This window comes from Anser brachyrhynchus (genome assembly GCF_964034855.1).
Source record: "Anser brachyrhynchus genome assembly, chromosome: 15".
NCBI lineage: Eukaryota > Metazoa > Chordata > Aves > Anseriformes > Anatidae > Anser > Anser brachyrhynchus.
The window spans coordinates 15,337,540-15,349,530 of NC_137733.1; the positions used below are offsets into that span (position 1 = coordinate 15,337,540).

General features: G+C 57.2%; 1 protein-coding gene across 5 annotated transcripts in view; it reads left to right on the top strand.

Annotated features, from left to right (window-relative positions):
* The first annotated feature begins 649 nt into the window (after positions 1–649).
* SLC5A10 (solute carrier family 5 member 10) overlaps positions 650–11,991 on the top strand; it is a 38,744-nt gene continuing 27,402 nt past the window's right edge. For 3 of the 5 annotated variants that reach the window (XM_080556055.1, XM_080556056.1, XM_080556058.1), the window contains exons 1-7: positions 650–2,389; positions 2,859–2,930; positions 3,591–3,695; positions 4,241–4,300; positions 4,410–4,514; positions 9,025–9,130; positions 10,625–10,705. In XM_080556055.1, the coding sequence (XP_080412181.1) occupies positions 2,279–2,389; positions 2,859–2,930; positions 3,591–3,695; positions 4,241–4,300; positions 4,410–4,514; positions 9,025–9,130; positions 10,625–10,705 (640 nt within the window). In that variant the 5' untranslated portion in view covers positions 650–2,278. The remainder of the gene's footprint in view (positions 2,390–2,858; positions 2,931–3,590; positions 3,696–4,240; positions 4,301–4,409; positions 4,515–9,024; positions 9,131–10,624; positions 10,706–11,991) is intronic. The other 2 variants (XM_080556057.1, XM_080556059.1) reach the window with 1 other exon arrangement.

Genomic DNA, 11,991 nt, shown 5'->3' on the forward strand with positions numbered 1-11,991 from the left:
TGTGGCTGGGTGGCAGGGGACAGCAGGGACTTGGGAGAATTTGGGAATTTTTATTTTTTTTGGAGGGGGACAACGTGTGGAACTGGGAGGGTATCATGCAGGGGGTGTGCGAAGCCTGGTTTTATGGCCTGTGATTTCTGCTTGTGGAATTACTTGTTTACCTGAAGGATGGAGCTCCTCTGGGGATGGTTTTGGGATTTGGTTAGTAGGGAGAGGTGGTGGCTGCTCCGTAAGGATGGAATATCCGGAGGTTCCAGCTGATAAAACCAGCTCATCGCAGGTAAATGGCTTTTCAGAGGTTTGTACTCTGGACCAAACTTGTGGATGTGTGTTTAAAAAACAAAACCAGCCGTAGTGTGGAGTTTAACTTGCTCAGGGTTGTTCTCCCTCACTTCCCTGGGCGCCTGCATGGGATGGCCTGCTCTGAGCTTCTCGGAGGCTGAACTTCTTGGCTTGTGGTGGATTAGTGAGCGTTTTTGGGGGGGCTGGTGTCTGTTGGCACAGCACCTGGCACAGCGGAGGCCTGGACTGTGACTGCAAGTCCTCTTATGTATTGCTGGAAGATCTATCAACTTTTCTTGGTGCATTCAGCAAGTGAGATGAAGATTTTATTCAAGCAACTGTTCATCTCTGACCAGATAACGCTTATTTTTCATCAGAGCATTGTTTAATTTTTTACGTTCTGTCTCTCTGAAATGTCAAAATGCGAGGCTGCGCCTGGTTACACTTTAGTTACGGTGGGTTACTGAACAGTTGCGCGGTGTTAGTGGATACACCAGGCTGACGCATTAACACTTGTATGCACTTTGAAAGTGTTAATTCAGGCTGAATTCCAGCTGAGCAGTGAGGGAGGACTTTAATCCTTCCTACAAGTGTGCAAACCCGCAGGTGCGTCCATCGGTGATGGTTTCAGAGAGAAACGCCTCGATCCATCTCAGTGGTGTGCGCGTTAATTGGTGTGTGTTTTCTTAATGAATCCTTGCGATACGTACTTGGAGAGTTGGTGGGTGAGCCAAGCATCCGATGCAGAAAACAGTACGAATACTGAATACAGGAAAACTTTAAACTCGAACGTTTCATGCTGCTTGTTTCAAGCTGGCTTTTGGAGACCAGCTTCATCCCTGCGAGCATTTCTGCTGGTCGGCCCTGGCTGGCTGGCTGAGGCTCCACAACTCCTGGGCTCGATCACCGATTTAGCACGGCACCCCCCCACCGTGGGCTAATTCAGCGCAGTAAAATTGTATTGATTAGGATTAAAGAATTTGAAACTATCGCGGTCGTAAAACGGGGTTGCTGGACCTTTGGTTTTTCTAGTGGGGTGGCTGGAATGGAGCAAAGCGCGTGTGACTTCACTCGTGTTTTTATGGACTCCTCCAGTACAGCGTGGTCCTGCAGGGTTACCCAATCTCTGTGTGCTTTTCTCAGAGGCAAAAATGCCGGATCACCAGAAATGCGAGCTATTCTTAGAGGTGTTTCTCTGGGATCCTTCAAGAGAACGTGAAAAAAACCTGCTTTTTGTACAGTAATTGACTGGTCGGGAGATAATGCAAATTCTTTCCAGATCGGTAGTATCTGCAAGAAAAACATTGGGGTTTGGTTTACAGCTTACAAAGGGCAATGTTAACAAACCTTATGCTAAGGTGATTTGTAAAACTGCAAACAATTTCTATTAAACTCAAAAAAAATATATATATATATACACATAGCACTTGTCCTAAAATTGATCTTGTGAACGTACAGGACAAAATGCCTGAACTCAGTCTCGAACTTACTGTTTTTTCAGCTTCCTTTACTAACGAGGCACAGGTTATGCAGTCCCTGTGTGCCTGATGGAACTTTTGATCAAGTCTTAACCACGAAAAGAGAAACAGCTGCTAAGACTTTAAATTCCTACAGGTTTCGTGAAAATAATTGGCTAGAGGGGTAAGAAGCTGTGATAGTTTCTTGTCCAGCAATGTCTCGATACCAAGCACTTTTGCAAAAGGGCTGCTGAAAGCCCTCAGAAACTGCACCAGAGAAGCACATTAAATGCCCCCTGTAGGAGCAGCCTGCAGCTTCCATAAGATCAATGCAGAAACAGGAGGAAAAAAAAAAGGGGGGGCAAATTGAGGCCCCTGCACTGAGCGATGGTCCGCAAACGCCTTTGGAAGTGCTGGGAGCGAAGCTCCCAGTGCTGCCTGGATTAATGATAAATTCCCCCAAGCAGCTAACGAGTTACTGATTCAGTGACCGCCTGGGGGAGGCTTTTGCCAAGGATGAAGGAGGCAGCAGAGGAGGGATGGAGGGCAATTCCACTGCCGGATCCTTCGCCCCCTCGCAGCAGTTCAGCGTTGCTGATCTTGTTGTCATAGTGGTTTATTTTTCCTTAAACATTGCAGTGGGAATATGGGTAAGAGCGTTCTTGTTCGGTTTCTCCTTTCTCCTTTAACCATTTGAAGTACGAATGCTCTTCTTAAAAATTATTTTTAAGGGCTGGCTTTTCTGCGTGGCATCTTTTGAAAGCCTCTTCTTATTTCCCAGTTGTAGTTTGCATTTGTTGTGTGTTTTGCGTATCGTGCTGCGTTTGCTCGTGGCCAGGGCTGGGCCCCACAAAGCCACCCCGTCTGCTCGGGATGGAGGCAGGTCGGGCGCATCCTCCCCGCTGCCCTCTCGGGGGTGCCTCCTTTGCCGTTCGTGGCTCCAGGTGCTTGGGGTGCAGCTGCCACTTGGTGTAATTACGCTTGAGCTGCCGAGCTCCCATTAATTATCCAGTCTCCTGTCTCTCGGCTTCTCGTCTGGCAGACTTGGTTCTTGGTTTCTTGGTGGTGTGTCTGGGTTCGCAGGGGAAGAGCTTCTCTGCTGATCTCTTCTCCTCGCAGTCTTCGTGCAGGGTGAACAGGAACACCGTCAGCGGCTATTTCCTTGCTGGCCGGGACATGGCATGGTGGCCAGTAAGTAGAGGGCACCGTGGATGTCCGGCACCGTTCCCCTTCCCACCAAATTCCCCTTTGGTTGCTCCTTGCTCTGCTGCCTGCCCCCACTTCCCCAGCCCACGCACCTCCTCCCGCCGGGCTCCGTGTCCCTTGCCGAGCAGGATTCGTGTCTCCTGATCTCCGTTTCCCTTCTGATTACACGAGGGGTGCAGGAGCCCACCCAGCTTGTTTTATTCTCCTGGGTCTCCTTGGAGGCCACCCCGAGCCTGGGGAGAGGTCGCTGTGGTCACAAACCTCTCCCCGCCGCCCTGCGGACTCTGGTGGCTCCAACGGAGCCGTGGCTGCCTCAGCTCCCCCATTTCGTTGTTTCCTGCTCTTATTTCAGCATCGCCTTGACAAACTGGTTGTAGGTCTTTCCTGCATTGCTGGCTGGCAGCTTTCACAGGGCCACCTCCGGGCAGGGCACGTTGCCACCGCCGTACACGTGGCTGCTCCTCATCCTCCCCAAAACGAGCGATCCCACCCCAAACCCAGAAGGGGACGTCAAGGGGAGCCGGGCACAAGGGAGCGTTGGTGGCGGGGCACCTCCTTGTGGGTGTGCTGAGGGATTTTCCTGCCCGGCGTGCCCGTGTCCCCGTGGCTGCAGGCACCACCGGCACCTCCTGCTCTCGCCCGCAGATCGGAGCCTCTCTGTTCGCCAGCAGCGAGGGCTCGGGGCTCTTCATCGGGCTGGCCGGGACCGGTGCTGCCGGGGGAATCGCTGTCACCGGCTTCGAGTGGAACGTAAGAAAAGTGTTGTGGTACCAAAAAAAAAAAAAAAAAAGAGTTTCTTGAGCCTCAAAGCAGCGTGATTTCACAGCAGCTTCGCACCGAGACTGAAGGCCTGGGAGGAGTCACGCAGGGGATAACGAACACAATGCTGCTAATTTGGCTTCTCTGCATCACGTCCAGTGCATGCAGGCTGAATTTGGAGTCAACCCAAGTCCTTGCACGCAGGGGGAAGGATGTTTCAGGGCAGAGCTTTCCCCTCCATCCCCTACCTGCCCCCAGTGCGGGGATGGCCGAAAGGGTCACCAAGTCGCTGTTGTCCCACGTGCCACTTCCAAAGTCCTTGGGTCCCGCAGCAAAAACATGGCATTTTGGTTGCCTGGTGTTAACTCAGGGAGTTAGCCGGGTGCTCGTGGTCGGGCTCCTGAAGGCAGGGGTCTCTGCTGTGGCCTTATATACCTGTGGTTTGAGGCCGTTTGGAGATATAAAGGTGCATCGGAGGGGAGCCCAGGCTGCTTCAGGTGTGGCTCCCGGCTGTGCTGCTGCTTCCTTCCCGACAGGCGACATACGCCCTGCTGGCACTGGCCTGGGTCTTCGTTCCCGTCTACATCTCGGCTGGGGTACGTGGGGCTGCGGTGCCACCGCCGTCCCCCCCCAAAACCCTGCGCTGTGCTGACGCTGCCCTGCGCTCGCCTCGCCGGGGCAGCCAGCGCTCCTTTCCCTCCGCAGATCCTCACGATGCCCGAGTACCTCCAGCGGAGGTTTGGAGGCGAGAGGATCCGCATGTACCTCTCGGGCCTGTCGCTCCTGCTCTCCATCTTCACCAAGATCTCTGTAAGTAGCCCCCGCTTGGCCCCGTGATCAATTTCCTCCCAGCAAAAAGTTGGGGTTTTGGAGCTGCTGCAGGAGGGGGGTGGCGGAAGGTGCTGGCTGCAGCTCCCCGCGTCTGTGTCGGTGGCTCCAGCGGCCGTGCTCGTGTCGGGGGGGGGGGCCCTGATGGATCCATGGCTGGCTGTCAGGATCCCCAAAACTCAGGAACCCCATTTTGGCCTCATTCATGGTTCCCTGCGTGCAGCCCCAGCTCCTCTCCTCCCCCCGTTGCCCCCTTGGTAAGCAGGGGAAGAGTTTCCCCCAGGAAAGGGCAAAGCGCCGGTGGCACCAGGCCTGCAGCAAGCAGGGCTGAGCAGGGCACAGGGAGCCCTGGGGCTGGAGGCACTCCGAGAGCAAACAGCTCAGAAACGATCCCGATCCCGAGGAGAAAACTGCTGGAAGGAGCAACCCTGCACCGCCCGGAGCGGGCGAATCCAGCCCTGGGGTGTCTGCAGGGGGACGGCTGTAAAAGGTGCTTTTTGCATGGGGTGGCTGCAGAAAAACACGAACAACGACAAAAAAAGCCACCGTGCTTTTTGCATGGGGATGGTCGCAGGAAAAAAAAAGTGCTTTTTGCATAGGTGTGGTTGCAAATTAAAAAAAAAAAAAATAATTGCTTTTGCATGGGGCTGGCTGCAGGAAGGAGGGCCGGGTGGGAGCGTGGCTCCCCACGCAGCGGCGCTCCCTGCCCGCAGCTCGGGGCTGCACGCCGCTGTGCTAACATTTGCCTTCATTTAATGCAACTTCTGTGCACCTTGCATTTAATGCGAGTGGCTGCACCCGCTGTGGACAGACAGCGGAGCTGGTGGCACTACGTGGCCTGATGTCCCTGGCTTCAGGAGACGCGTGCGTCCCTCCCGAGAGCTGGGCACAGCACCCGTGTGCAGTGCTTAAAAGGCAGGTCGGTCGTGATTTTAAAAGGCAGGTCGCAGGGCTGGGAGCAGCCCTTGCTCTGTTCCTGCTGATGCAGGGCTTTGAGCGTGGCCACAACCTGCAGGAGCGGTGCTGGTGACTCTGTCGGTGCAGCTGCCACCTGTATTTCCCCCCCCCCCCAGAAATCTGGAGCTGGAGCTGCCCAGGTTTGGCTGCTGCTCCCCACGTGTGATGGGTGGCAGCTCCCGGAGCATCAGCCCAGTTCACAGGTTTGGGCAATGACACGCTGATTATTCCCTGGTTGTCCTAATGCCCAGGAACGTGCTGTCACTTATTCCTCCCATGTGCTGCCCGGGAGAGGTCCGGTCCCTGCTCCTGTGGGCACAGGGAGGAGCTGAAGGGAGATGCTGCAGCACCTGCATAAGGCTCGCTGGGCGCTGGGAGCCAAGCGAATCCCTGCTGGTGTCTACACGGAGAGGCTGGAAGCTGGGGTGGGATTTCTGCTGAGGTTGTTTGCTCTCGCTGATCTGAATTTAAAGAAGGAAATCTAATTTGAGGGCTGCTCATCTTTGAGTCTCTCCAGGTGACCACAGCCGACCCCTCTTGCCCAAGCAGTGCGCTACCACCAGCTCGTCCCATATGGGTACCAGGAGGGACGGGCATCCTACAGGTTCCTTCGTAGCCAGGAGACTGGTGGAGATCTCTGTGGAGCGGCCCCTTCCCTAACACCAGGAGAACCCGCAGATGAACCCTGTGTGGTGCCTGTGCTGCTGGCAACCTCTGCATCCCTCCCAGCCTTTGTGCACGGAGCCGGGCTGGCGCTGCCGGGAGGCTCTGCCCCTGCCTTTTCTCAGCCTTTGCTGTGCTTTCTTTGGGCTGTTGGGTTTTCTGTCACCTCTGAGTCACGCAGGATCCAACAGAAGAGGAATCGGCCTTGTACGGGGATTACCGCGGCTTCCAGCTCCGCTCAGGGTGAATCTGCAAAAACACGGGGCGCTCTGGCAGCGCGTGGGGCGTTGGCACTGTGCGTGGCCAAACCAGCCCCAAACCGACCCCGTGTCCTCTCCCCGGGGAGCATGGGAGGAAGGTGCGAGACTCAGGGCAATGTGTCAGCGTGGCCACCTGGCTGGGGCTTCCTCTGGTCCCCTCTGGGGCCACCTCGAAGCCCAGGGCGAGCCGGGCTTTTCCTTTCCTTGCCGTTGCTGGATTTACTCACGGATTGCCTCTCCCCCTTCTTCTGAGCATCGCTGCTGCTCCGGTGGCTCTTCCATGGGCAGGGGATGCGTCCATCTCTCCTCTGCGGGCATTTTACATTTGCTGGTCCCCAACCCTCAACATTTCATGGCAGGGCAGCCCAAAACTCTGCTGAAAGATCCAATGCCCCATAGCTAGGAGCAGACGAGGATTTGGCAGGGCAGCCCAAAACCCTGCTGAGAGATCGCGTCCCCCCTAGCTAGGAACACGCGAGGATTTGCACAAGTGTCCTAGCTCTGGCAGGGAGCCCCTGGGGACTCTTCTGGAGCCTGGGCAACTCGTTCTGCTCGCGTTTTGGCTTTGCCAGCTGTTAAAGCCAAGCTGCCTCTGCAGGCAGCGCTCCTTGGGAAGGCATCGATGGCGTTGGGTAAGAACGAGTTCCCAAGTGAGGTCAGCGGTGGAGGCAGGGATCTCGCTGGATTACGAGGCCTGACTTCAAAGGCTTCTGCTCCCCTCTTGCAGTTGAAAGGACTTGTTTTATGAATAGGTCATGCCTGGATTTAATTAGCTTGTTTTTGTATTCGGGGTGTCTCATTAACAACTCAGTCACATGCGCTTTTATTTTTCTCCCACCGTAGCAGAATTACGAGGAAGGGAGGTGGAGATACCTCCTGCTTCCTCATAGCGAAGGATTAGACTCATTTGCAGACGACTGCAAAAATGCTTAAGCGTTGAGAAAGCCAGGAGAAAGGGTTATGAAATGCCTTCTCCCAGGCTGAGGCTTTGGGCTCTGGGGCAGGGCAGCAGGAGGAGCGGGCAGGCAGGGGATGGCGAGCTGCCTTGGCGAGCTCCACGAGACATGGGGAGGGTGCCGGCCTGGCACTGCGCTGGGGAGGCTCAGAAAGCTTTGGGTTCCCTCTTGTTGTTGCGTTGGGGGATGGCTGGGGGCATTCCCCTGGGTTTTTTCGGCCATGTGGCGCTGACTTGCCTTGGATGTTCTCTTGTAGGGCTGCACGGTGGTGCCGTGGGGTCAGGCTGTGCTTGGGTGGTGTTTGTGGTGGCAGGGCAGCTATCGACGGGGAGCTGCTGAGTTGGTTGCTGCTGAGCTGGTTCCTCTCCAGCAGGACCTCATGGGGTGAATTGCCTCTTGGTGCCGGTGAGGCCTCCCCCGAAGATGTGGCCAAGGTTGTGTGCAGGGCACGTAGCATCTCCCTTGGGATGCCATGGTGGAAAGGCTGTGCTGGTGTCAGGAACAGTCCCTCAACTGGGATCCTCAGGCTCATGGTGCAAGTGCTTTTCTGGTTGGCTTCGTTTGGGATTTATTCAACATTAAGCCTGCCTGCGTGGGCTCACCCGCTAGGGAAAAGGCTCTCATACCGCGCAGACGTGTGCTACCCACTGGCCTCTGCGGCACGGAGCGTGTCCCTGTGCCCTGCTTTGGGAGCCTCTGGGCGAGGGCAGAGCTGGGGCAGGAGCTGCCGTGCGGGATGCGCCACCAGGCCTGCACAGCACTCATCCTGCACTACTGCTCCCGCGTGATGGGGCAGGAAAGCCTTGCTGCTCGGGGTGGTTTTTGGGATGTACGTGAAGACAGACGTCAGATCGGGGCTGTAGTGTTGGCTGCGGGAAGCAGGCACAGCTCCGGGCGAGGGCGTGGAGCTGCTGCAGCGTGCATTTAGCTCATCCTGCCTCTTCCTGCCCCGTTTCCTCCTCCAAATGAGTTTTCTTTGACGATATCCCAGCCCAGTGCTGGGGACCGCTGGGCCTTGGCCATGGATTGAGGCGTGGTGGTGGCTCGGGGTCCTCCTGTCCCACGGCAGTGCCAGGGGACGTGATGTGGGCGCAGGAGGTGCTGTGGTGGTTTGCTGGGCAGCAGAAGTTTGTCCTTCCTTGGCCAAGCAGAAACCCAGAGCCTCTTCCAGGGGCTTTGCAAGGGGAGCTGCAAAGGGGAGGGGCAAGCACAGGGGCACGTCCCTCATGGCAGCACCTGTTGATGTGCTGGAGGATGCTTTTGCACTGGTCTGTGCTGGGGTGCAGGACCCCTGGGCTCAGGTCCTGCCTGGTGCTGCTCGCTTGGGACCAAAATCAACTTCTGCCATCGCCTGTGCCTCGTTTTCCCCAGCTGCAAAACCAGGAGGAGAGGTTTGCCCAGAGGTGCTCAGCAAAGAGGGGTCCTGCAGTCCTGGGGTCCTTGCTCTCCATGCTGGGGCTGCCCACGTGTGCTCCCAAGGGATGCAGCAGCACCGATGCCCTGAGATGTTGCTGGTCCTTGCGTCCCTCCGCACCCAACTGGGCCCAGTTGCAGACCACCACTGGGGCCACCTCCTGGTGCCCCCAGGAGGGAGGTGGCCGTGCGCGGCCACGAGGATGATGCCTGTTACAGCTGCTGCTCCCTGTCCCCACGCAGACCGACCTGTACTCGGGGGCCCTGTTCGTGCACGTCTGCCTGGGCTGGAACCTCTACCTCTCCACCGTCCTGATGCTGCTGGTCACGGGGCTCTACACCATCGCAGGTAGGCTGCTCGGCCTCTGCTGCCCTCGGTCTGCCGTCTTTGGTTTTATTCTTATTTTTTTGTGTTGTTCTTTGGGATTTACATGGCTTTAAGCTCAGACCATGGGGTTCCCATTCCCAGTGCTACCCAGCTGGTGTTTGTCCACCCCTCCTGAGCGTCAGCTCGGGCAGTGACTCAACGCGGGAGCTCTCCTTTGTCATTACAGCTTTTCTTTTGCAAGAACTCGCTCCTCCTCCGTCTCATAGCTAAGTGCTTTCTTGTGTGTGCACCTATTTGTAATCAGTGCCTCTCCTATTACAGGGCCATTACTGCAGCACCTAAGATCTATGAGCCCTTTACCTAACTCACTTCCTTCCCACTTGCCCTGCCTGCAGTGCAACTTGCTGCCGTTCCCCTGCCAAGTTGCCCAAAATGCTTCCTGCCTCCCCGTGGGGATCAGGATTATTTGGTACCTCTCCTCTGTGATCTAGGGCGATGACAGCTTGGAGATGGAGAAGGATACCGTGAATTTTCCTGGCTTGCAGTCCCACTCCTGGGCTGCGGGACCGTTTATCCTCGCCAGGAGATTATTTCATTCTTTATTTCAGCCAGGACGTTCCCTTCCCTGGTAGCTCCAGAGGAGACGCCTGGCAATAAATTCTCCCTCGCTATCTCATCCCAGCCATCAAAATGGGAAACAGCGTAATAATTATATCCGAAACACGGTGCGTTTTGCAAGACCTTGGTTTTAAGCAAATCCCAAGTCGGCTTTTTCCTGCCCACGAGGCTCGTTGTGCAGCACGGTGCTTCGGTGTGAGCCCAGGCAGAGGGTGTGCTTGCTGCGTCACCCCGGTCCCGAGCACATCCCCGAGGATCCCAGGCACGGCTGGGCAGGGCGCAGCCCTGAGCTGCCTGGATGTGAATGAATCAGGGACTTGGGTTGAAACGGGTTCAGTTTCTGACCCATTTTCTGCGGGCCCGCTACTTCTTGGTGCGTTTGTTTGCCCGGTGATCGCTTGCTTTCTGGCTGGGTGAATGAGCCCTGGGTTTGCAGTGGGAAATGATGGGGGGGCCTGGGATGGGAAAGGAGAAATACCGTGGGCTGGGTGGGGAAGGGGACCCTACTAAAACATCACGTGCTGGAAAAATTTAAAAAAATTGGGGGAAAGAGCCGAGGGGCATGCCAAGGATGCAGTGTTATGCCAAGGGTGCAGTGTTATGGAGAGGTGGGATGGGCGATGGATGGGTGTCCTGAGCGTCCTCTGCTGCTGGAGCATGCAAAGGGCCAGGGGTTGGGGCTCTCCTGTGTCCTCCCAGCTGCGTGGGGACATGGGGACGTGTCCCCTGGCCGTGCTCCCCTGCTCCCCAGGGGCCACTGCCCCATAGCTGTGGTGCTAGAAGGGCCAAGCCGGAGCCAGGCGCGTGCGTCCCTGCGAGCGTGGGTGCATTTACTGGGGCTGCATGGCTGAGCCGAGCCCGAGGGGCGCTCACAGAGCTGTGCCTTGCTCCCTGCAGGGGGGTTGGCGGCCGTCATCTACACCGACACGCTGCAGACGCTCATCATGGTCCTTGGAGCCATCGTGCTGGCCGTCAGAGGTAAGAGCTGGATGGGTTAGGTCCCAGCTCCCAGGGTCGGTGTTTGAAGAGGACGATCCCCAGAGGTGCTCCTGAGGCGGTTCTGACCCAGAGGAGTCTGTCCGGGCTGTGAAATGGCACCGTGGTGGGGACAGCAGCGGGGCACTGCCGCCAGCACGGCACCGCTGCTGGCCTGGCCAAGGCACAGCTCGCTGCTGGCAGGGCCCTGTTCACAGCCAGATCCGTGTACAAAAACCGAGTGAAATTACAGTTATTTGGAGGCTTCTGCTTTACCAAAGGGAGGAAAGCGAGGGAAGATTCTCCCCTTCCCAGAGAAGCACCGATAACAACAACCACCCCAGCAGGAGCGGGTGCCCGTGCCAGGCAGGGGAGCTGCCCAAACAGCTCGGCACCGCGGCCGCAGCCCTCCTCAGATGAGGTGCTTGGATGTTGCTGATCGTTGTCTGAAGCGCTAATTGCCCGGGAGGTTCTCCGAGGCTTTTGTCTTGTGCTCTTGGCTGGCTGCGAGGCGGCGGAGTGGGAGGAGGAGGGCAGGCAGGCACGGCCTGGAAAATGCCCCGCGGCAGCCGCACGGCTGAGTTGTTTCTAGATGCGCCAACCTGCTCGGCACGGCGAGGTGTGTGCGCAGAGGTAATGGTGTTTGGGAGAGTCACTGATCCGGGGGATCAAACAGGCAGGCTGCTGGCCACGCAGCTCCTTCCTCGGTGTCGGCAGAGCCCAGGGCCTGGAGGCTTGCGTGCCTCGAAGGTGGTCGGTCTGCTGCAGCTCCAGCAGGGATGCCAATAAAGGATGCTCTCCGTGATTTTGCCCTGTTTGAATCTTTAGATCATGACAGCTACGTCAGTGCTGCTGCTGCTCACCTGCTAGCCTGTGACCGCTCCGGGTTGCTGCTGCCCGGGCTCACATTTCCCCAGGGAGGGCAGCAAGGGCGTGCGGGTGCTCTCGGGTGCGCTTGGCAGACAGCGAGTGGGAGTAGATAGAGGGGGTCACAGACCACTGAGGGCCTGGGGACAGATGTGGCTGTCCGGGTGGTGGCTCTGCTCAGCTCCAGCACCGTCCCGCAGCCCTCGCCGTGTCCTCTTGGCGCTGACCACAGGGACCCTGCTCCTGGTGGAGCACACGGGCTGGATCCCTGCGTCTGCAGGCTGCCTTCTCGCTGCCCTGGCTTCCTCGCCCTGCTCCTTCCGTGTGAGCAGGCGTAGGTGTTGCGACTTGCCTCCTGACACCTTTGGAAAGGGAGGAGGTCCGCACCCCCGGGCGCGAATCTCTGCTTTCAGCACTCAGCC